The sequence below is a fragment of the Nelumbo nucifera genome, chromosome 1, assembly GCF_055504915.1.
Source record: "Nelumbo nucifera cultivar China Antique chromosome 1, China Antique-T2T, whole genome shotgun sequence".
In the NCBI taxonomy this organism is placed as follows: domain Eukaryota; kingdom Viridiplantae; phylum Streptophyta; class Magnoliopsida; order Proteales; family Nelumbonaceae; genus Nelumbo; species Nelumbo nucifera.
Genome location: NC_142649.1, coordinates 143,869,256 through 143,891,272, shown reverse-complemented (window position 1 = coordinate 143,891,272; position 22,017 = coordinate 143,869,256). Strand labels below are relative to the sequence as shown.

Sequence of the window (22,017 nt, the reverse complement as noted above, 5' to 3'; positions counted from 1 at the left end):
TGACTATTTCAATACACTTTGCTCTCCACCTTTTTAGGGAAATTGTCTAAAACCCACCATCAATTTTTATGAATTCTCTTAAACTCTCCATAACTTTTCAAAACGTCCAAAACTCACCATGTCAGTGAAATTTTATTTTCTAAAACTCACTATCCGTTAGAACACCGTTAAAGTTCATTGACCCAAGTTGTTCACGTCAACCTAAATGCAAGTTTCATGACCAAACTTCCCTTGAATGGTGAGTCAGCTTGTTAAATAATATTTTTATTGAAATTTCCTTAAGTGCCCAATCCTATTTCATGTATAATATTCCTACTGACTAAGAGCCTTTCTTGTTCTCAATGTCCTAGAGTGTTCTTGCTCTCAACATCAAAGGAAGGGTCTTGTTGCTCTCAATGTCCCAGGAGAAAAGCAGGAAGACCACTTCGACCACGACTGGTTGTACTTCATCATAGAAACCCCTCTCCCTCTATCCCCCTCCCTCTATCAATGATTTCCATCTGTTTTTGTAGGGATTTCCTCTCCCGAGCTCCGACCGCTATCGATAGACTGAGAGAGAAATGAGACTTTTGATACACAACATGCTCTCTTGCAACATCAAAGGTGTCACGAACGATTTCCCTCTATGTCTTGAGGTTGAGAAATTTGTGGAGAAAGAAGTCGATTTTAGTGCAGAGTACTCAAGAACATACTCCCCAAGATCGAATGGAAGGCTCTTGTCGATGCCACTTGATCCATGGGCTACTCTCAACTTCCCGATGCGGTCAATTCATCCATGCTCAACTCCGGCGACTTCTTGAAGAAGTTCCACCATGCCCTATCCGAGCTTCACCTTGAAGAAGGTGTTCTAATATGCCCAGAGACAAATTGGCGCTTCCCGATCAACAAGGGAATCCCCAACAGTCTACACTAATGGCAAATGGCCAGTGTATTTTACTTTTTCATATTGTCAGGCTCTGGCAAAGGAAAAGGAACATACCCTGAACGAATTCCACCTACACACCATACCGTCCTCCTTGGTGACCTGTGCTAAAAGAATGCCCCAATAGCTCACGAAACCCTTCTTGTCTTGACCATCACCGTTTAATGAGTCGTTCAGGAATTCTTTCTCCTAAACTTCAGTATTGCCCAAGGCCATTGTGCTTCCGTTTTGCACACTCAACACCGGCAATGTACCCGCGTGGTGGAAGGTAGCAGTTCTGATCAAGAGGATTCCTCTCATCGGCTCATTGATCATAGCACTTGTGGTGGCCGAAGAGAAGAGATGAGGACCCAACTGCTTTAGAAATGGACCCACCAACTTGGAACTCTTCATCACTATCATCATTGAAGGGAGAAAAGAGTTTAATCAGCAAGAAGCAAATTAAATCAATTTCTTTTTAGGGGGTGTTCTTTTTGGAATTTTGAGAGGGGGAAGTTGGTCAATAGGATTTTGGTTCACATTGACCAAAAACCCCATGTTCTTTTTTCAGATTTATATGGGGAATAGGGAAAGTTTATTTTCCTAAGTATCACTTACCTAGTGATACCCATCTCTTAGGTGGATAAATAATATTTCCACATGGGGGAAAGTTGCCAACACTTGAACGAGACAAGAATGGCCTTTTTAATAATGCATTTTTATAGCTAAAATGCTCATCACCTTATTTAGCTGAAAAATAAAAGAACATGGGTATGCATTTACCTAGTACCCAGGTAATTAGGTAATTGCATTTACCCGGATAAATAATTTATCAAAAAGTTAATGGGGCCTCGAGGAAAAGACGACGACTGTATATGGTTCTCCACGAGGACGACGGGTTGTATTTATAGGCAACAGGGGCAGTGCAAGACAGCCTCGCGTGTTAAGGGTTGTGGAAAAGAGTTCTGATCGATGACATAGCAGCCATGAGTGTTCTTGACACAAGAAGGATTCCAACATTAAATGTAATCAAGACAGCCTCACTGATATGGTGAGTTTTGAACGTTTTGAAAAGTTACAGTGAATTTAAGAGAATTCATGTGGGTTTTAGACAATTTCCCACCTTTTTAAGTTAAATGGATTGGCATGATATGATTAGGCCAATAGAGGATTCGGAGTCTCCGACTGAAGGTCAACAACAAAGGTTGTTCGAGTTCCATACGTTTGCGTTGGTTCGCACAATCATGTCTCCAGCAAGAGCACATCTGCTGTTGGAGTGCTGCGACCAGGGTTGCTGCTGATGGGAACTCGTCTCAAGTATGGAGTTGGTATGGACACGAGCTACACAAGGAGACCCTGTACACAGTAGTATCTCAATCATAGATAGCCAAATGTTTTCCCTTCGTCTATCATGCTTACCCATGGACTCCTGTTGAGTCTCTCTCTCGTCGGACGCCGCCGTCCCGCCACAATGTCCGTCTTTCACAAAACCAAAATTAATTTAAGGAGATTGTACACTGTGTCTGCATGTGTCTTTTGAATTTCTTTATTATTTTTCTTTATCTTCATTCTTCACAAAATCAATAGCTCAAGATCCCGATCCTAACGTGATGTCATTATAGGACTGCCTGATTAGGCCCCATTTCTAGTTAATCAGAAGGTAAGGTACCCTTGTTGTTGAGCATTTCTCGGCATTTCCCTGCAAGAGCAAGCTTCATTCTGAGCTTGGTTCTTCTTTTGTCATTAATTGGAGGTGCCCTTAAGTTTATTTTCTACTACTTTATCTTATTGGTACTAGCATCCAAAAATTCCACCTCAATTTCTCTAGGTTGGAAACTTAGATAATTCGTGTTCTGCACCCTTATTTCAGGGGAATCCTATACTGAAATCCCATTTGGTCACTTACCTTTGGGGGTTATTAGTTTGAAGCTTCAGCCATGGGTACTGCTCTTCTTGTCTTACGCTTCATTTTGATGTGGGTCCTCTTCTCTGACTGTGTTTACTGCCGAAGACCTGCACTCGTGAACGTTGGTGTGCTTTTCGGTCATGATTCGGTTATCGGTAGAACTGCCAAGGTAGCCATGGAAGCTGCGGTGGCCGATATTAACGCGGATCCGAGAATTCTTAATGGAACCCGACTGAACTTAATCATGAAGGACACAAGTTGCAATGTTTTCTTGGGTTCTGTTGAAGGTAGCTTCCAGTCCTCTTATCGTGTTTGTTTGTGGCTTGGTACAACTCCCTGTTGATCTCTCTTTTGAATTAGTGTTTTCGTTTCTCTGATTTGACCCTTTTTTGGTAATTTAATTGCCATAGACAATAAAAAAGCTTAAGCAGCTGTCTGTGCTGAGATTTTGCATGCCTGATGAGGCAGTTTCGCAAAGGATCTCTTTTCTTCTTTGCAGAGCCTGTTTTCTAGTAATTATCTTGGCAATGAATCAGTATCGCTGCTGTAAGATCATTTAAGTTTTGATTCGGATTACTACTGGTTTACTAGTTTAGAAACCTTAATATCAAATTCATCCCTGAGTTCTGGTAAAATGTTCATATTTGATAAGGCAGCAGAAGATAGGAGATCCCGTTAGAAGTACTAGGCAGAATAAGTTTATGATAGGAACCATCTTCCATTAATGTAAGAGGGAAGTTGAAAAGAGAAAGAAAAAGAAGGGAGAAACTGAGGTAACCAAACACAATGTGACGGTGTCATAGAAATATAAAATCTTGATAAATTTAATATAACCAAATACAGAGTATTTGATTGGTTACTCTTGTTTGCTTGATTTATGATTCTATAATTAGTTTAATATATATTTTTTTAGCACAATCATTTCATTACATATATAAAGTAAAATGCATTAAAAATAATTTTGAAATTAAAGTTCGTATCAGGTCCTCAACTGAGAGCCATTTACTGAATCACAGGGTTCTGTTTTATTTTTTATTTCTTGTTGTAAAATGCTTTTTCTAGAGGTTACTTAAATGAACGAGCTAGTGTTTATGAGGAGGGCTCTTGTCCCTTCTGTAAGTAGGGGTGTCAATTGGACTGGACTTGGTCCAATCCGATCCAGTCCAATGTGAATCCATTATAAATGGACCAGGTCCAATCCAGTCCAATGAATATTTTGGACCAGTCCAATTCAATGTCTGGACCATCCAATCTATTCAAATTCGTTTTGATTTAGATTGGTTTCAACCCAAACCTGGTCAATTGAGATCTATATTCTTATCTTATATCAATGGACCAGATATTGGCTTAATCCAACCGAATCCAATATAAATTTATTATGGATGGACCAGGTCCAATCCAATCTAATAAATATTTTGGACTGGATTGGTCCAATTCAATATGTCTTGTTGGTCTGTCCAGTCTGTCCAAAATGATTTTGGACTGAATGCGGGGTCCAATCCAAAACCGGTCCTTTGACATCCTTATCTGTAAGTAGCTATATACTTGTCCTTTGCAAGTAATGACTTAGGAACATTTTGGCATCTATATCTCTGTTGAATTATAGGAATAATTTCTTGTTATGGTGGTAATAACATCATCCCTTGGATTGGAGTTGCATAGTGAAATTGTCTCTCCTTTACTTTCCTATCTATTACTTATTCCGTCTTTCCTATTATTTTATCTTCTCTCTTTCATTTTCACTCATTTGTCTTTACTGCTATAATCCATTTATCGGGTTGTGTTGCAGAGATTGCTTTAAACATGTCTTCACATCATAGTAGATGGATTGCCAATTTTTGGTAGCACTTTGATCAGAAACATTTTTCTCCTTTACCTTTCCTCTTGCTACATTTTGAAGGACATAATTGTATATTGTTCCTTTATTGTTGGTTTTGTTATCTATTTTCCATTAATGATGAAATAATATTATTCCTGACAGATTTGCTTTTGGGCTTCTTGAATTTATCTTAATCATGCTACACATCTTTTATCTAATTGGAATTTTCTTTTTCTGTTTCTTTTCCTTTCCTTTTTTTCTGTTTCAGAAATATAGATGTAGTTTTTTGCTGTACAGTATTGTGTTTTTCTTACCCTTCCAATGTCTGTGATGTGAGGATTTCCTGCTATCCTTATGAAACCATCTTTAATAAGATCTCTTTCTTATATGTGTGTGTATCAATATGTGCTACTAAACAAGTTCCTAGTTTGGACTGTAGTTATTTTATTGGTCTTTATGCTACAGTATAGCATGATCATTATTCTCTTGGAATTTTATGTGCAGCCTTCCGGGTACTTGAGAAAGAAGTGGTGGCCATAATTGGTCCACAATCCTCTGGAGTAGCCCATTTGATCTCTATGATTGCTAATGGAGTCCAAGTGCCTCTTGTATCATTTGTTGCCACAGATCCAACTCTCTCTGCCCTTCAATTCCCTTTCTTTGTGCGAACCACACAGAGTGATTCTTACCAGATGGCTGCCATGGCTGATTTGATTGATTATTATGGATGGCGAGAGGTCATTGCCATTTTTGTAGATGATGATTATGGAAGGAATGGCATATCTACTTTAGATGATGAACTTGCAAAGAAAATGACAAAGATTTATAAACTGGCTTTGCCAACAGGAGCTAGTGTTAGTCGCATTACTGAGTTGCTCAGTAATTCCAAATTTATTGGGCCTCGTGTTTATGTTGTTCATGTTAATCCTGACTCAGGTCTCACAGTCCTCTCTTTAGCTCAAGAACTTGAAATGATGACCAGCGGCTATGTGTGGCTTGCAACAGATTGGCTTTCTACTACTTTGGATTCATTACCACTTATAAACCAAACATCACTTCGTAACTTTCAAGGAGTTGTTGGACTTCGACAACATACTCCACCATCCTTGCAGAAGAAGGCTTTTGTCTCTCGGTGGAGAGATCTGCACCAGAAAGGTCTAGTAAGTTATGGATTGAATACATATGGACTTTATGCATATGATACAGTCTGGGCTGTTGCCCAATCTATTGATGGATATTTAAATGAATATCAGAATATCACATTCTCATTTAATAAAAACTTACATGGCAATAAAGCAACAAAACTGCAGTTGGAGAATATCAAAACCTTCGATGGTGGGACTCTTCTGCTTAGGAAGTTACTACAGATGAACTTCAGTGGTTTAACTGGTTCAGTTCGATTTGATTCGGATAGGAATCTCATTGGTGGTGGTTATGACATAATTAATATTGCTCAGATAGCAATTCATACAATTGGTTACTGGTCTAACTATTCTGGTCTTTCAGTTGTGACACCAGAGACATTGAACAGGAAACCACATAGCAGTTCGCATTTGGATCAGAAACTTAATAGTGTCACTTGGCCTGGCAAAAAGGCTGAAAAACCACGTGGGTGGGTTATTGCAGACATTGAAAGGCCGCTGAGAATTGGAGTGCCATACAGAGCTAGTTTTGTTGAATTTGCAACAGAAAAACATGGTACCAAGGATTTTGAAGGATTCTGTATTGATGTGTTTTTTGCAGCAAGGAAGTTAGTAGCCTATGATATTCCTTTCATGTTCATGCCCTTCGGGGATGGCCAGTCCAATCCCAATTATGATGAGCTTGTCAGAATGGTTGCAACAGGTGTAAGTATGCAGTGATTGCTTATTTCAGTAATTCTCAATAAAAGAAAATTAGTTTAAGATCAATAAAAAAAATAAAATTAGTCTAAGGCCAATTCATGGTTTAGAGGGTCAGGATGGTCTACCAATATATGGTAGCAGATCTCTGTTGCCTATCAACGGTAGTTTCCAAACCCTTTTGCATGTCTCACACTATTGCTGTGTTAATCTCTCCATATTGTTATCCTTAGTCATTGTCAGTAATTTTACTTGTTTGTCATTTGGCATAGGTGCTTGATGCGGCTGTTGGGGACATTGCTATTGTCACTAACCGGACAAAGATTGCTGACTTTACTCAGCCTTATGCAGCTACAGGTCTTGTCATAGTAGCTCCCATAAACAATAGGAAGTCAAGTGCTTGGGTGTTCCTTAAGCCATTTACAGTGGAAATGTGGTGTGTAACTGCAACGTTTTTTGTCTTGATTGGGGTGGTTATTTGGATTCTAGAGCACCGTATCAATGATGATTTCCGGGGCCCACCTAGACGACAACTGATAACTGTGTTCCTGTAAGCCTTCCAATTTCAAAATGGAGTTTCCCAGTATTTCCTTATCTTTGGGTTGGGTGTATGGAGTCAGTATGTTATTGAGTTGTTGAATTCCATCTCCATTTTCTTGACTTTCCTGGATATCCTAGTATCTAACCTCAATTTGCACTATTTTTTTTATTGCAGCTTTAGCTTCTCAACACTTTTTAAGACAAATCGTAAGGAAGACCTTGATATTTATATCTGATCATTATTTATTCCTGTATTAACATATTGATTTTGAGCCTGATGTTATTTGTTCTTTCTTGCATTGATTATTTGCAGAAGAAGATACAATTAGTGCACTTGGACGTATGGTGATGGTGGTATGGCTTTTCCTGCTGATGGTGATTACATCAAGTTACACAGCCAGTTTGACTTCAATTCTTACAATCCAGCAGCTCTCATCGCCCATTACAGGACTAGATAGTTTGATCACAAGCAGGTGGCCCATTGGGTATCAAGTAGGGTCATTTGCTCCAAGTTATCTGACAGACAATTTTAACATACCTCAGTCAAGACTGGTTTCTCTTGGCAGCCCAGAAGAGTATGAAGAAGCACTGCGGCTTGGGCCTGGAAATGGAGGTGTAGCAGCGATTATAGATGAGCTTCCATATGTTGAGCTTTTTTTATCAAAACAAACGGACTTTGGGATCGTTGGACAGATGTTTACCAAGAATGGATGGGGTTTTGTAAGTGAATACATTTGCATGCAAATGGTTATAGCATTCTTTTTATTTTCCCCTGATATCTCTTTTCTATCTTTAATCAGAAATAGATAACCCGTGTAATGGTTTGGAGTTTATCTGACAGAGATGGGTTGAATCCAGCTTAACATGCATGTGCACATTCATGGATGTGCATCCATTCTATGTAGAGCATGTTAGATGACAGATAGAGTTATGAAAATAATAGGCTGAATTAAATGCTTAAATCTTCTTTATAGATTCAAAGGTGGTCTTTTTTTTTTTTTACCTTACTAGCATAATTTCCTCATTTTATTCTCAGGTACTAGGAGTTCTAACATCCAGTATCATGTTCTTATTGGGTCATAGAGCACACACTGATATAATGATAGTGGTGACATTTCATAAATCCACATGCCTAGCCGGTTATTTTGGTCATGGTCATCTAACCATTATTGAGCCATACCCATGCCTCCGATCTAAATAAGATCTGCTTGTAACCCAATGATAACATAATTGTTAATGTAGGTAGTTACACTGTGACCCTTTATGCATAATATTAATTAATACTAATAAATTACTCTTCAAATTCTCTTATGGTTCTCTGTTTCTCTACATCATTTCAGGCTTTCCAGAGAGATTCTCCTCTTGCTGTTGACATGTCTACTGCGATCCTCGAACTTTCTGAGAATGGTGAACTCCAGAAGATCCACGACAAGTGGTTTTGTAAGATGGGTTGCGGTATAGAAAGAAGACCCCAGTCTGACACCAACCAACTCCATCTTTCCAGCTTCTGGGCTCTCTATCTTTTATCCGGGGTTGTCACCCTCGGTGCCCTTCTTGTGTTTCTAGTCAGGATGGTTCGCCAATTTGTCAGATACAAACGAAAACAGAGGGACCTTTCCTCTGTATCATCTGAGTCTGCAAATACTCATTGTTCTCAGGTCATTTATAATTTCTTTGATTTTATTGATGAGAAGGAAGAAGCTATAAAGAAAATGCTTAAGCAGCGTGACAATCCTGCACCCCAGGAAAGCTGATTAATAGTGCATGTCTTCAGAGGATGTAATGAGATTATCCTCTATTGGTAGCATATTACATATTGACCATCATTATCATCATCATCTAAGCCTTGTCCTAATTATATGTTGACCAACTTTGTAAATAACCATATATGCTATGAAGCTATTATTCGAATTATGAAAATTTTTATATGTTTTGATGACTTGTACTCGGTGTAAGATTTTGCTCTATACAGATGTCATGTGGGGCATGCAAATAATAAGAATTAGGAGTTTGGAAAGGTATATTGTTCAGGCTCGTTACATATTTAAATCCAGGTATAAATGATTGTAAATATTCATTTGGCTAATACATAATGTTGTACGTGGGCCTTTTTTTCTTTACTGGTCAACATCCATGTTTCTTCATCTTTTTCTTTTCTTTTTTCTTTTTTCTTCTCCCCCCTCTTACTTTTTCTGAAGGCGGATAAAGAGGGTAGAATAACGAGCTTGGTTATTGTTATCCAAACATGTTCAACGAGTTTTCAATTAAATTTTCAGGGCTCAACTTATGGACACAGCGACTTTTATTGTAATGCTGCAAACAATGGAAAAGACAGGTTATTTAGAGTCAGTAGTCAAGGGAATAAAAGTTCTCTGAACATGCTTCAATCTGCCATATGATAGCTTTCTAGTGAGAGATTCAATCTACCATATGGGCTATATTCCTCAAGTAATAGCTCGTTTCATTTCAGTGAATTGATCAGAGTTGGCAGATGAAATTTTGATAATTTGTTAAGCCATTAAAGTTTTCCTGGTGACGACTATGGTGCTAGCTGTTTCAGCCAGGCTCTGCTTCCAACTCTACTCAATTAAGTTTTGCCCCAACCATATGGGATCAGGTACACAAATCCTGTTTCACCATTCCATTTTTAGTGCCATATAAAATAAAAGCCATTACCCAATGTTAGGTCCCGGTTATTTGGGTATTGGGCAGGGATAGATTGAGTTGAGCCAAATAGAATATTTAGCTATTCGAGCTTGGTTCACCAAAATAATGTTAGGCTTGAGCTTGATTTGAGCTAGTGACTTGAGCTCAAATTCAGCTTGGCTCAAAAGCTCTCAAGTTCGAGTTTGGCTCGGCTTGAGCTCGCCAAGCTTCCTATAAAAAATAAAAATTAAACATATAATTTTTTTATTTTGCATACAAAAAATTAAGAATTATAAAAATTATTTATTATATACATGTATGTATGTATACATATAATCCATAATTATTTTTTTAAATAATTATGGATTATTAGTTAAACAATCCCCGTCACCTTGATTCTCCTTGCTTCATTACTCCAACCCTGCATTCTCCTTGACTCTCTCTGCTCTCCCCCTTTTCCCCACTCCCAATTTGCTATCTGAGCACCCTATCTCTCCATTCCTCTCCCTTCTCATTGGGTTCTTTCTCTCTCCCCACAAATCACGTCTCTCACTTTCTATAACAACCTAACTTCTCTCCTTAATTAGTTCAATATGTGGTTTATCATCTTCTTCACTTCTATCTCTAATTCCCCTCTATTCTCTCTAGCAATAAAGTGAATTTGATGTTTCCTATATATTCATGGCATCTTCCATTATTGTTAAATAATCTTTCTTAAGACTCAGTTTGGAAGCAATACAAATGCAAATATGTATAGCGTAAATACATACAAAATAATACAAAATATAAGGTTTTGCACTCTACATATTTGCATTTGTACTCCTTTCAAACCCAGCCTAAATAATAATCTATTGTTAAATAATCCATTAGTTATGAAAATTATTAAAATTTATTGGAAAATATTCTACCAAAAATCATGAAATAATTATTTCAGAAATAATCCATTATTTAACAAATATTAAATAATTTAATAATCTACTAGAAATTAATAAACAATCCACTATTTAATAATTTTTGTTTATTAATAAATGTTCAAAATTTCAATGTATAGTGTAATTAATATTAATCATTGTAATTAGCGTAATTTACTAATTTCTATAAAATCAATAATTATTGTTAACAATTATCAAATAATTTAAGGAAACTCTTTACTAATAATCCGTAATTATTTTTTAAATAAGTAATTAAAGATTAATAAATTAATCTATGAAAATAATATCCTCCAAAACTATCTAAATAATAATCCATTATTATTATTCAACTAAATAATTATTAAAAAACTTAGGAAAATTAATTAAGAAATTAATCTATTAGAAATTGTTTCTTAATTATTTAAATAACAATCCATTATTATTATTATTATTTCAATAAATAATTATTAAATAATTTAGAAAAATTATTAAATCTTTCCACACCGATCTAGACCACTTGGTTGACTTCAATCATACCTAGTTTTACATTAATTAACAATAAATAGTTTACTTTTAATTGAAAATAATGTAACTTACTATAATTATATTTACTTTGGTTAATAATAAATAATTTACATTAATTTATTGTTACCAAAAATCATTAATTTACTATACATTACTACTAATCAATAGCAATTTCAATAAGTCTTTGGAAATTATCACAAAATATTGTAATTTATTGTTATTTAATTTCCTATTAGTTAATTAGTTATAGAAAATTATTAGAATTGTAGGGATGGCAATTTTTCCTATAAAACTGGGCCCTACACTGCCCTGCCCCAAACAGGCAAGTTTTCACAAATCTTAAACGGGGACAAGGCAAAGACGGGGTGGGGACAGGGAAAATATTTTTGCCCCAAATTAGGTATGGGATTCACATATAATTCCCCGAACCTAGTGGTAATTAAATTAGTAAAATATCTGTAGATTTAATATTGATTTTTAAAATATCTCTATGACTCTAAGTTTTTCTCATATTCCTTATAATGCCAAGATCCCGTAATTTCATTTATAAAATACCCCCAAATTGTTATAATCAAATGCCTAAAGTACCCCCAGATTCCCATAATCCTATTTGTAAAATATCCATAAATTAGACTTTTTTAGGTGGTTGCCTCAGGGTAGGGAAAATTTTGGGATTCCCCATCCCCAACGGGGAATGGGTGCCTCTCACCGAACCCACCCCGCCACTGGGGTCGGGGCGGGGGTGGAGTAGAGTGTCTTGACTTACGGGGGCGAGGGACAAGGAGGGGTACCGCATCCCCGTGCATCGCACGTGCCCCCACTAGTATATATATTAGGCTTGCGAGCCTCACAAGTTTAGCTTTACTAGGCTCGAACTCGGTTTAAACCAAGCCAAATCGAGATTTTCACGAGCCAAGTTTGAATAGCTCATAAAAAGCTCGATTCATTTCCACCCCTCTAGGGATGAGTGGACTGGATAAGACCTAACCTTTGGCATATTTCTCATAAATTTGTTGCTCAAATTTATTGTTATATTATGGCACTTCAAATCATTTCTTACTACTTCAACCCTAGCTTTATTGGCCTACCTCTAGCTCTTCTAAACAATTAAACTCCTCATCATTTCTTCTCATTGATGCTATGATGTTTTTTTTTTTTTTTTTTTTTGAAAAATTCCCAACCCTGTACAATGGGCCTAGTACCATTTTTGTCCCAAAACTTAAAAACACGGAAATTCAATACTCAAAATTTCAAAACGTGCCAATTTAGCACCTTCCGTTAATCAACCATTAACCATCCTTTATCAACCATCCAAATGTTGACAAAAAATGAATAGTCTCAAATTCTTGCCTCTTCTATTAAGTTGGGGTCACCAGAATGCCCATTAAGACGTGACCCCAACTTTCTTGAATAGAAGAGGAAAGGATTTGGGATTGTTCAAATTTTGTCAACGTTTGGATGGTTAATAAAGAAAATTAGATGACATTCAAAGGGTATTTGCATCTCTTCAAATGCCACTTAATGGCTGGTTAACGACTAATTAATGACAGGTACTAAATCTGCATGTTTTGAAAGTTCAAGTACTGATTGTTGTGTTTTAAAGTTCAAGGACCAAAGTGGCACTAAGCCCAAAATATATGGTACTAATCGGAAATTTTTCTTTTTCTTTTACATGTTGGACCAAATCATTTTATCACTTATTGGAATAAATAATTATATTTATTTTTTTATCCCATCTTTTCTAATTTTCCACTCATCAATTTCAAATTGAAGCTCAGCTTTTAATGCCTAAAAAATTACCACCAAAAGAATACTAGAAAATGAACCAAAAAACCATCAAAGGTCCTATCATCGGAAAAAGAAAATCATTGATTGAGTCGCAGGATTTTATCGCTATGTTGCTGTAAAATAGTGACATTGGAGGACCTCGATCCAACAACAAGCAAGTTAGGTAGCCTCAGCACACTCAGTTGATGCAGTCACATGGGTTTGATCCCATTCGGAGCAGAGGGATGCCAAGTGACCATCTCATCTCCTGATTCATTGGCAAGCATTACAATCAAAATATATGGGTGTTATATCTCTTAAAGCACTGTTCTTTTTGTCCAATGATCTACAGTGGTTGGTCCGTGAATTGGTTGGGTTTGGTCTGGATTAGGGTTTTTAATTTGTACTATTATTAAAAGTATGAATGATGGTGTGAATATTTTTTTTTTAAATTAGAATACCCTATTTTTTGAATTTGATCTCTCTTTAATTGTAAGGACAAAAATGTAATTTGAACAATCACTTTTTCCTCATTCAAATCCATATTTAAGGTATTAATTTTCATTGACATTTATTGAATCTTTTTCTTGACTAGAATACCCTTGTTTTTGAATTTGGTCCCTCTCTAATTATGAGGATGCAAATGTAATTTGAATTACTACATTCTCTCTCATTAAGTATTATATTTAGAGTATTAACTCTCATTCTTTTATTGAATCTTACATTAATTAGCCATATTAAAGAAAAATAATTGTGACAAAGAATAATTGATATTATTGATAATATAAATAAAAAAAAATTTAAAAACAACGAAAAAATGAAGTTTTTTCTATTTGGTAGCAAGTCAACAATTCAGCCTTTTGAGTCAAATGTACCAATCATTGATGTCATAATAATAATAATAATACACAAAATTATAAAAAATATAAAAAACATTTAGGCACATCTCTAATATCGTATATTCATCATATTAAACAAAAATGTGTGACAAATAAGAATAATTTTTATAAACATAGAAATATAAAAAATTATAGAAAACTTTAGAAACATGATTTACTATTATCGTCATCATAAAAAATTGTTATGTGCAAAGCACGTACACACTTATAGTAATTAATAAATAAATGTATATGATCCTTTTTAAATTGGACTCTATAGGGCCTGTAATAAAGACCTAAAACCAAACTCAATTACTAATTGGGACTATCAGATCTAACTTGATAGGGAAAATCTATGATGTTGAAAAGACATGATACTGGAAAGGCTTTGACCAATCACAAACCCCCTATAAATTTTGGCGAAAACCCACCTGATTGGTTCCTACTTTTATGATGCCAAATTGATTGGTTGTAAGTTTCTCCAATATGATATCTTTCTAACATTATAGTCAAAAAGCATCCTACTTTTAACCTATAACTATGTAATGACATGATTGTAGGCCTTCATGGTTAGTATTTTGTTTGAATTTGAAAACTGAACGAAAGAGATACAGTTTTTGATACTCTTTCTCGAGAAGATAAATAATCACTTGAGTGTGAAGTAAAAGTTTGTCTGCATCAAATGATATAGATATATAAGAATTGATAGTAAACTTACAAATTTCTTAAATTGACATATTTGGGCATAATAACATGATAATAACAAAAGAGTGCCATGAGAAAGACAGTTATCATGGCATCTTTGAAAGTAGCCATTGACAGCCCTAAAAGACGGACATGTCCAAATCACTTCTCAGATATTAAAACAATATTCAGCTGTCAAAATAAAAAAAAAACAAAAAAATGGGAAAAGTACTTTGCAGCTCGTTTTAAAATTCTGAATTACAGTAGCTATAGTCTATTGGTCCTATAAACCGCATCTTGCCTATGGATTTGGCATCAATTCACAGTTAGGATTCATTCCCCCTATACAGTGAGGCCGAAGAATTCTGAGCTGGGCTGATCAGTCAATAAAAATTCGCCCTTGAGCTGTCAGGTGCTACATGAAAATTATAAACGTGTTATTCCAAGTTTCTTTTATTGGTGAACAAAACAAACTAACTATAGTAACCATCAAAATAATAATAATAATAATAATAATAATAAGGGATATTATTTAAAACTTACATGAATGTTTCACATTTCTAAGTTCATCATGACTTTTCAATATCTCCGAGTCTTTGGCAATGAGTTTTATTGTCTAAAAGTCACATTCCATTAGATTGCTGTTAGTATACCATCAGTGATTACTAATCAAGAATGTCCATATAAACATTTGAGTATTTTAAATAACTAAACTATCCCTGAATTGTCAATTAAACTTATTAAATATAATTCATGACAAAATTACCTTTGACATGAGCCCGGACCCACACTAGGCCCACAACAATCAGGGGTAATATTGCCATATAAGAATATTTAATAAAGTTGACTGATTATTTAGGTATAGTTTGGTTATGTAAAATACTCAAATTCTTACATAAAAAACTATTAATGATTACAAACAGTGATGTAAAGAAAACTCAATAACATGAATTCTCTAGAGGTTTTGAAAAATTATGATGAATTGAAGAAATTAATGCATGACAGTCATGTTAAATTTTAGATAATATCCTATAATAAAAACTTCCTCCCTAGGCCATATTTAAATGCATATAAAACATGTTTATTTATCTATTTCCTTCGTTGTTGGATGTGAACAGTGGGTACTTGGATGACATAGACTGAGTTAGAGTACCTGGTTCTATCGTCTTTTAAATTACTAATTAATCCATGAATTACTTGGAGCTTTTCTTAAATAATTAAGTTTCTCCCTTACTTTTTTTTTTTTTTTTGCTTAATACTCCCTTAACATTTGTGTAAGCACATCTCATATTTTATATATCATAAAGTCGTACATGTGGACTACTGTGGCTCACCATGAAATAGGAAGCCAGAAGGATCTATGACTTATGTACAAAGTTGGTGGAAGTCTAACACAGCCGAAAATCAAGAAGCATCAAGTGAAGCTTCTTGTCTTTCCATTCCTAATTTTTTTTGGCATGGCTTTTAAAATCAGAACGGACCGGACAGTTAGACGAGAAAACCTGGGAATCAGTTTCGTTTCACCTTAAAATTACTTTTTGGACAGAAAAGCTGTTAATTTTGTTAGTGACCCGCTGATTTAGGCGGTCAAACTGTCTATCTGGACAATGGTTTTTAACCATTTTTTTTTTATTTTTTTAAGTTAGAACAGACCATTTCTTTGAACCGGGAATCAGTCCTCAGAACGATTTCCTATTCACTCCGGTTTTAAAAAGACTTTTTGTTTAATAACTTGCCCGATAAACCATGATAGGTTAGGGTACTTGCCAAATAATCTTGGTCTTTTGGCCATCTGAGCTAGCTGTTGAAAGATCTAAAAAGACTTGTCAAATGACACATATATAAATAACAAATAATTTGAAGTTTCGGAGATGACAAAAGATTGAATGCAAGAATATGATAGAAACAGAGATCTCTGCAAGATGAGACATTAGGTGGTTCAAATTAAGTAGGTTGGATGAAATTGAATGCCACTTCTACTTGGATTTCCAAGGAATTTTAATCAGATTTTCAAAATGAGTGCAGCAAAAATGTATTTGTTGAAATGGGTGAGTGGAAAAATTAAAAAGGATGATAGGATTGAAAATCAAGTGACTTAAAGGGCTAAAAAGACTAGAATGAGTAGAGGTAGGCTAAAAAGGGACACGAGTTGAAGTAGATAGAAATGATTAAAATGCTAGCACTACCAGATAGAAGAGAATAGTGAAACATGATGATCTACTTTTTCTTCATCTCTTTTTTTTTTTCCACAGCCCGTGAACGGGTAACATCTTTTTCTCCTTTTTTTTTTTTTCTTTTGAGTATATCAATTATCTTATAGTTGGTCGTACCATCTAATTGGATATTTTTTTTTTGTATCTAATTAATTCATCAACATCTGGATGCTTCAGAGAAACAGGCTAAGCTTGGATTGCCAGAGTGAAATTGGGCCTACTTTGGCCTCAATTCCATAGAATAATCAAATGACTGGTTCGTAGTAAATTGTCAGTAGGGATTCTCCATTCGAATGAAGATGCATGAATATAAAGACAGGATCTCTGTGTTGTGAATATCAGTGAGCCTGTGTGCTTCCCTCTTTTCCTCAGCACGTATTCGCTCCTACTACCATGGTCGCATGAAATGAAAGTGATGGATCACCTCTTCCTTTTTATATAAAAATTTTAATTTTTTTTAACCCTAAATCTTAAAACTTAAACCCTTACTTTCAACCCTGAATTTTAACTGTCAATTCCCTAACTAATCAGGCAGCGGTACTATCATAAGAATTTATGTCAACTAATGACAGCCATGTTAATAGCCCAGGCTGGTAAGCTGTCCACTTTATATAGCCAAATTATTTATTTGCCGGTTATGCATCTTTAACTCTAACTAGGAATAGCAACGGGGCAGGACGGGGACGGGGAGCCTGCTAATAGGGACAAGGTTATCCCCATCCTTGTCCCCCGTCCCTGCTAACGTGGACAAGGTTCTTTCATCCTTGTTCTCATGGGAATTCCCATCCCTACAAGGATCTCCACTCTTCATGATTTTTTTATAATGTCAATTATTTTGATTTGTATTTTTAATTTAAAAAAATAAAATAATAAAAATTTAAAATCCTATTAGAAAAGATTCAAATATATTCAACCATATTTTTAAAAATATTAATATACACATATATGTACATATATAAACATATGCATACATATATACATATATATAGTGTGGGGGGGAGGTGGGGATCAAGGTCCCCACGAGGTAGAGAGTGCTCTTCCCGTCCCCGCCAACAGGGATGAAAACCTTTCCATCCCCATCCCCATGGTGGAAAAATCATTGCTATACTCACCCCATTCAGGGCAGATCCCCACAGGGATTGAGGAAATGGGGAAAATTGCCATCCCTAGTTCTAGCTGGGCGAGCAAAGCCACATCTCCATACCACCAAAGACAAGTTTTAGGAAATTTAAAATCCAAAAGTACGAGGAAATTATAAAATCTTGCCTTTTTTTTACAATTGTATAAAGCTCTCTTGGTTCTAATAAAAGCCTTCCCCACAGTTTTGAAAACGGTGCAAATACCTCCTGATGGTGCGCAATCCGGCCGGTCTTAGCTGTCAATGACCTTGGCTCTAAACGGAATTGCAGGAACCTGAAACGGAGAAGATGAGGAAACTCCAGGGGGAACCCAGTGTGGAGGCTCCGAAGCTCAAGTTAAAATCCTTCAAAGGCAAGATAAAACCAGATAGCGCAAAGTTTGCATACCTTGTTCTTGGGGGTAGGGGGCCTTTTATAGCCACCTCGTGCACTCATTCCTAAGCTTCTGTCAGGTCGGGTACGATCACCTCTGGTCTCCTGCCAGTTCGGGTGTCATCCCCTCTACTGGTCAGAACCGCCACTGCTCCCTTTTGTCGGAGCCGTCTCTACGACTGGTGATGACGGTGGTAGGTGGCGGTGGTAGGTGACCGTTGAAGTGTGGCTGTCAAGCGTCAGATCCCAAGTCAGTCAGATGCGCCGCCCTTGTATACGGACCTCCTTGGTGTCAGGTATGGTACGTTTGTTCAGTTCGGTGTCTCGGAGGCGAAGTGTTGGAGTGGCGAACGAGGTGAAGTCTTGAGTTCGGATAGGGGAGTGTCCCAAACTGCCATGAGGCGGGCCAGTTCAGGTCATAGCCTTGTGTGGCTCGGGGCCTAAGGGAGAGTTCGGGCTCCTTGTAGGGAGGTTGGGCTCCTCGTAGGGAGTTCAAGCTCTTAGTAGGGAGGTCGGGCTCCTCGTAGGGAGGTCGGGCTCCTCGAAAGGAGTTCGGACTGTTGGTTTCTTCCCTTTGGTGCTTACGCCCTGGGTGCGCTGTTTTAAGTGCCGAGCTATTTACTTTTGCCACGTGGAGTGATTGCGAGGTTGAGCCAAATCTTCCTTCATCACCTCCCTTCCATTACTTATCAGTAACAGAGATGTTGAAGCACCAAAATGCCCTTATTACCATTAAGGCATTATAATATACAATTTAAAATTCCAACTTTATTCCTTGCTACTTTGTGTGCAGAAGAATAATTCTCTCTACCATGGTTTTTAAAACCAAGCCAGTCAGGTCACCGTTTTCCGGTTTGGCAGTTCAACCGTCTGGGTTGAACGGTTCGACCCATGACGTAATAAATAAATAAATAAACAAAAAATACACAAAAAAAATACAGGAACAAGAACAACATATGAAAAAATAAAAATATCTAAATATAAAAATAATAAAATACAGAAAATACAAGAAAATATAGAAAAAATTCCAAAAAATATATAAGCAAGAACATGTAATGAGCTTCTCTCTATAATTCTATCAGTATAGAATAAGATCAGGAGGTACCCACTTTGAATATAGTCAAACTCATTCAAACACTTTGTACCCATCTCTTGGCATTCATATATCTATGTATGGTGCCTCTGGCAATATTTGATGAGGGCAATGTGACCTCTACACTGTTTTCTATACAATACAAACTGAATCTCTTCACAGCTTGGTCGTTCATCCGGTTCCGCCCAACAATCTGCAGTTCTACAAAGTGAGATTCCCATTCAATTGTCACCAACGATAAATCCGGCATCAAATTTCTAATCTAATCCATACTTGCAATCAACTTTCCTAGGGGACCTTCAGGAATTTCTAGCCGCGATCCCTCATTAGCAATTGCATAGACTACTTGAATCATTGCACACAAATCAATGTTGGAGGGTCCTGTGTTTCCTTTTGCAACTTAGAAAGCAAATAGATTCTATGCCCTACTTATCACACCCAGACTGGACACATCACATTTCTCTGTCAAAGGTTCATTAAGGATGAGCTCAGGAGCCATCCATTCTGGAGTTCCTATAGAAGAGGAATATCTCATGGAACTCTCCGTCATTACTTGTGATAGTCCAAAATCACAGATCTTGACCGTCTTGTGCTCGCCGTCCGCCGCTGCAAGTGTTGAATCTTTTCGTCGTTGGACACCGCTGCAAGTGCTAGTGAAGGTAATTCTTTTCGCCGCTGCAAGCTCGCCAATTGTCGTTGGGTTGTGTCACCGTTGGATGCCGGAGGTGATGGCCACCGCAGGTGGTCGATTGGTAGGATGTGAGAGTTGAGAGGACTGAGGAGGGAACTCGGGCTAACCCTAAAGCTAAAGGGAATAAGGGATTGGGATCGAACATGGTTGGGATATAATAGGAATTTTATTTTTTGTTTTTTTTTTAGAACATTAAAAATAAAAACTCTAACCCGCGAACCACAATGCGGAGAAGACATGATACCAGAAACACTTTGACCAATCAGCTCCCCTGAATGCTAACATGTAAATATAGGAGATGTTCTCAATATGCATTGTAATGATGTGTGAATAGGAGATCTGTATAAACTAAAGAACAGACTGCAAGTCTTCATCAATAGACAATTGAACCTCAAACTGGCTACAAAGCCAAGACTGAAAACTATTTTTGTTAAATTATGATCATTTTAATTCTGAACCAAACAAACTATGGGAATAGACCATTCTATTTTCATTTCGGAGGATTTTGATTCTGATTCCGATTTCAATTCAGACCGTAAATCAAATGGACCCTTAGATTATTTTTAGTAATGATTAATAAAATTTTAAGGTGAACGCCCCTCCACTTGGAGTAAATTTTGGGGCTGTAAAAAAAGTGTACTTCATGATTAACAAATTGTACATACCACCATGTTCAACCAATTATATCTTTTGATGCCTGTGTAAGGAATGCATCATAAAATTTTCCCAAAAATAAAATTAAGAATTTGAGATGAAATAAAAATTTTTGGGCAAATTTATTTAAAACAAAATTTTTGATTTTTGTATAAAACATAAATATAATGAATTCATGCAATGTTTGGAAGCTTTTCCCTAGAGATAAAGTGAGACCCATAAAGATATTCACTCTAAGATTATATTTGGTTTGAAGGAAAAGATGGGGAAAAGTAAGAAAACCTATACAATGTTTGCAAAGGTTTCCCATCTTTTTCTTCCTTTTTCCTTCAAATCAAACATAGCATAAAGGAAAAGTGGGCATACCTTTTTATGTGTTATACCTTGTTTAAGAATGACATAAACTCACTATGTATTTGGCGATTCCCCCATTTTATAAAAGGTCCTAATGATTAATAAGAAAGTGCATGCTTTTAACCCCCAGTATTTACTTCATGACAAATAATAGTTTTTTTGTTTCGTCCTTTTTTCAAGGATGTATTTGATTTATCAAAAACTGGAATTTGTTCAAACCAGCAATGGTCAAAATATATAGTGCAACTAGTGAAAATATTATAACTACTAATAAATCATTATTTGTTTAAAATTTTATTTTAGACCTATTTAGATAAATTTTTGCTTTTTAGATTTGAGCTGTGAGAAACACATTTACGCCAAAAAAGAGTTTTGCACATTTGGCAAGAGTCGCTTTTAAAAATATAAGAATCTAAAGCCAGAACGCTGTTTAAGCCCCAAAACACAGCCTAAAATTAGGACTTAGTGCTTTTGTTGGGCTTTGGAAAAGCTCAAACCCTTCAGTTGCGAACTAAATTAAGATCACATCTACTATATATTCATGGTTGCAGCACCTTCAAATGATTATATGTGTTTTATTTAGAAATTGCAAGCCAGGGTTTCAGCAAATGTGGACTTGTTAAAGACTTGGGTTGTTGTTAATTGGTATCATTGTGGTTTTACCTGAAACCTTTTGATCAATACAAACCAATGAAAAATATGTATTGTCACATCATATATGAGAATCACTTCAACTAGAAAAAAGATGTGTGAATGGGATTCATCGAAATAACAATTTGTATTGATCAATCTAAACTGTTTAGCAAGAACAATGATACAAAATACAACCTAAGTTGGTGTTGTGATGCATCTAATTCACATTATTTATTTCATACTAATGCTTGCATAAGTAATAAAAGAAAGAATAAATCTCTTAAACTATTTTTATTGTTTAGCATAAATCCTTATTGTTTAATTATTGTCTTGCGGTACCCTTAAGTTTTTTTACGATTATTATTTTTGTTAAGCGTTAAAAAGGAAATATTGAATTTGCCCTTTATTATTCATCAAATTTTCAAAATAAAACCCAATTAATAAAAAACC

At 36.0% G+C, this 22,017-nt stretch overlaps 1 protein-coding gene and 1 pseudogene across 4 annotated transcripts; both read left to right on the top strand.

Annotated features, from left to right (window-relative positions):
• The first annotated feature begins 422 nt into the window (after positions 1–422).
• Positions 423–1,048, top strand: LOC104610887 (multifunctional methyltransferase subunit TRM112 homolog A pseudogene; annotated as a pseudogene).
• A 768-nt stretch (positions 1,049–1,816) lies between these two features.
• Positions 1,817–8,946, top strand: LOC104610886 (glutamate receptor 3.7-like). 4 transcript variants are annotated; one of them, XM_088894549.1, is made up of 8 exons: positions 1,819–1,952; positions 2,061–2,229; positions 2,772–3,094; positions 5,131–6,473; positions 6,740–7,017; positions 7,183–7,214; positions 7,321–7,727; positions 8,348–8,946. In XM_088894549.1, the coding sequence occupies exons 3-8, from the start codon at positions 2,839–2,841 to the stop codon at positions 8,759–8,761; spliced, it is 2,730 nt and encodes a 909-aa protein (XP_088750675.1). In that variant the 5' UTR covers positions 1,819–1,952; positions 2,061–2,229; positions 2,772–2,838; the 3' UTR covers positions 8,762–8,946. The 4 variants fall into 4 exon arrangements, with proteins under 4 accessions (XP_010276024.1, XP_088750675.1, XP_088750677.1 ...); XM_010277722.3 differs by lacking the exon at positions 2,061–2,229 and having other exon boundaries at positions 1,817–1,952; XM_088894551.1 differs by lacking the exons at positions 1,819–1,952; positions 2,061–2,229 and adding an exon at positions 2,259–2,374.
• Positions 8,947–22,017: the final 13,071 nt, after the last annotated feature.

What these genes read in the sequence shown, in the direction of transcription:
- LOC104610886 (XM_010277722.3), top strand. Translation starts at nt 2,839, where the DNA reads ATGGGTACTGCTCTTCTTGTCTTACGCTTCATTTTGATGTGGGTCCTC. An exon ending in TTTCTTGGGTTCTGTTGAAG is followed by an intron (nt 3,095 to 5,130) that starts GTAGCTTCCAGT and finishes TTTTATGTGCAG; the next exon opens with CCTTCCGGGTACTTGAGAAA. An exon ending in CAACTGATAACTGTGTTCCT is followed by an intron (nt 7,018 to 7,182) that starts GTAAGCCTTCCA and finishes TTTTTATTGCAG; the next exon opens with CTTTAGCTTCTCAACACTTT.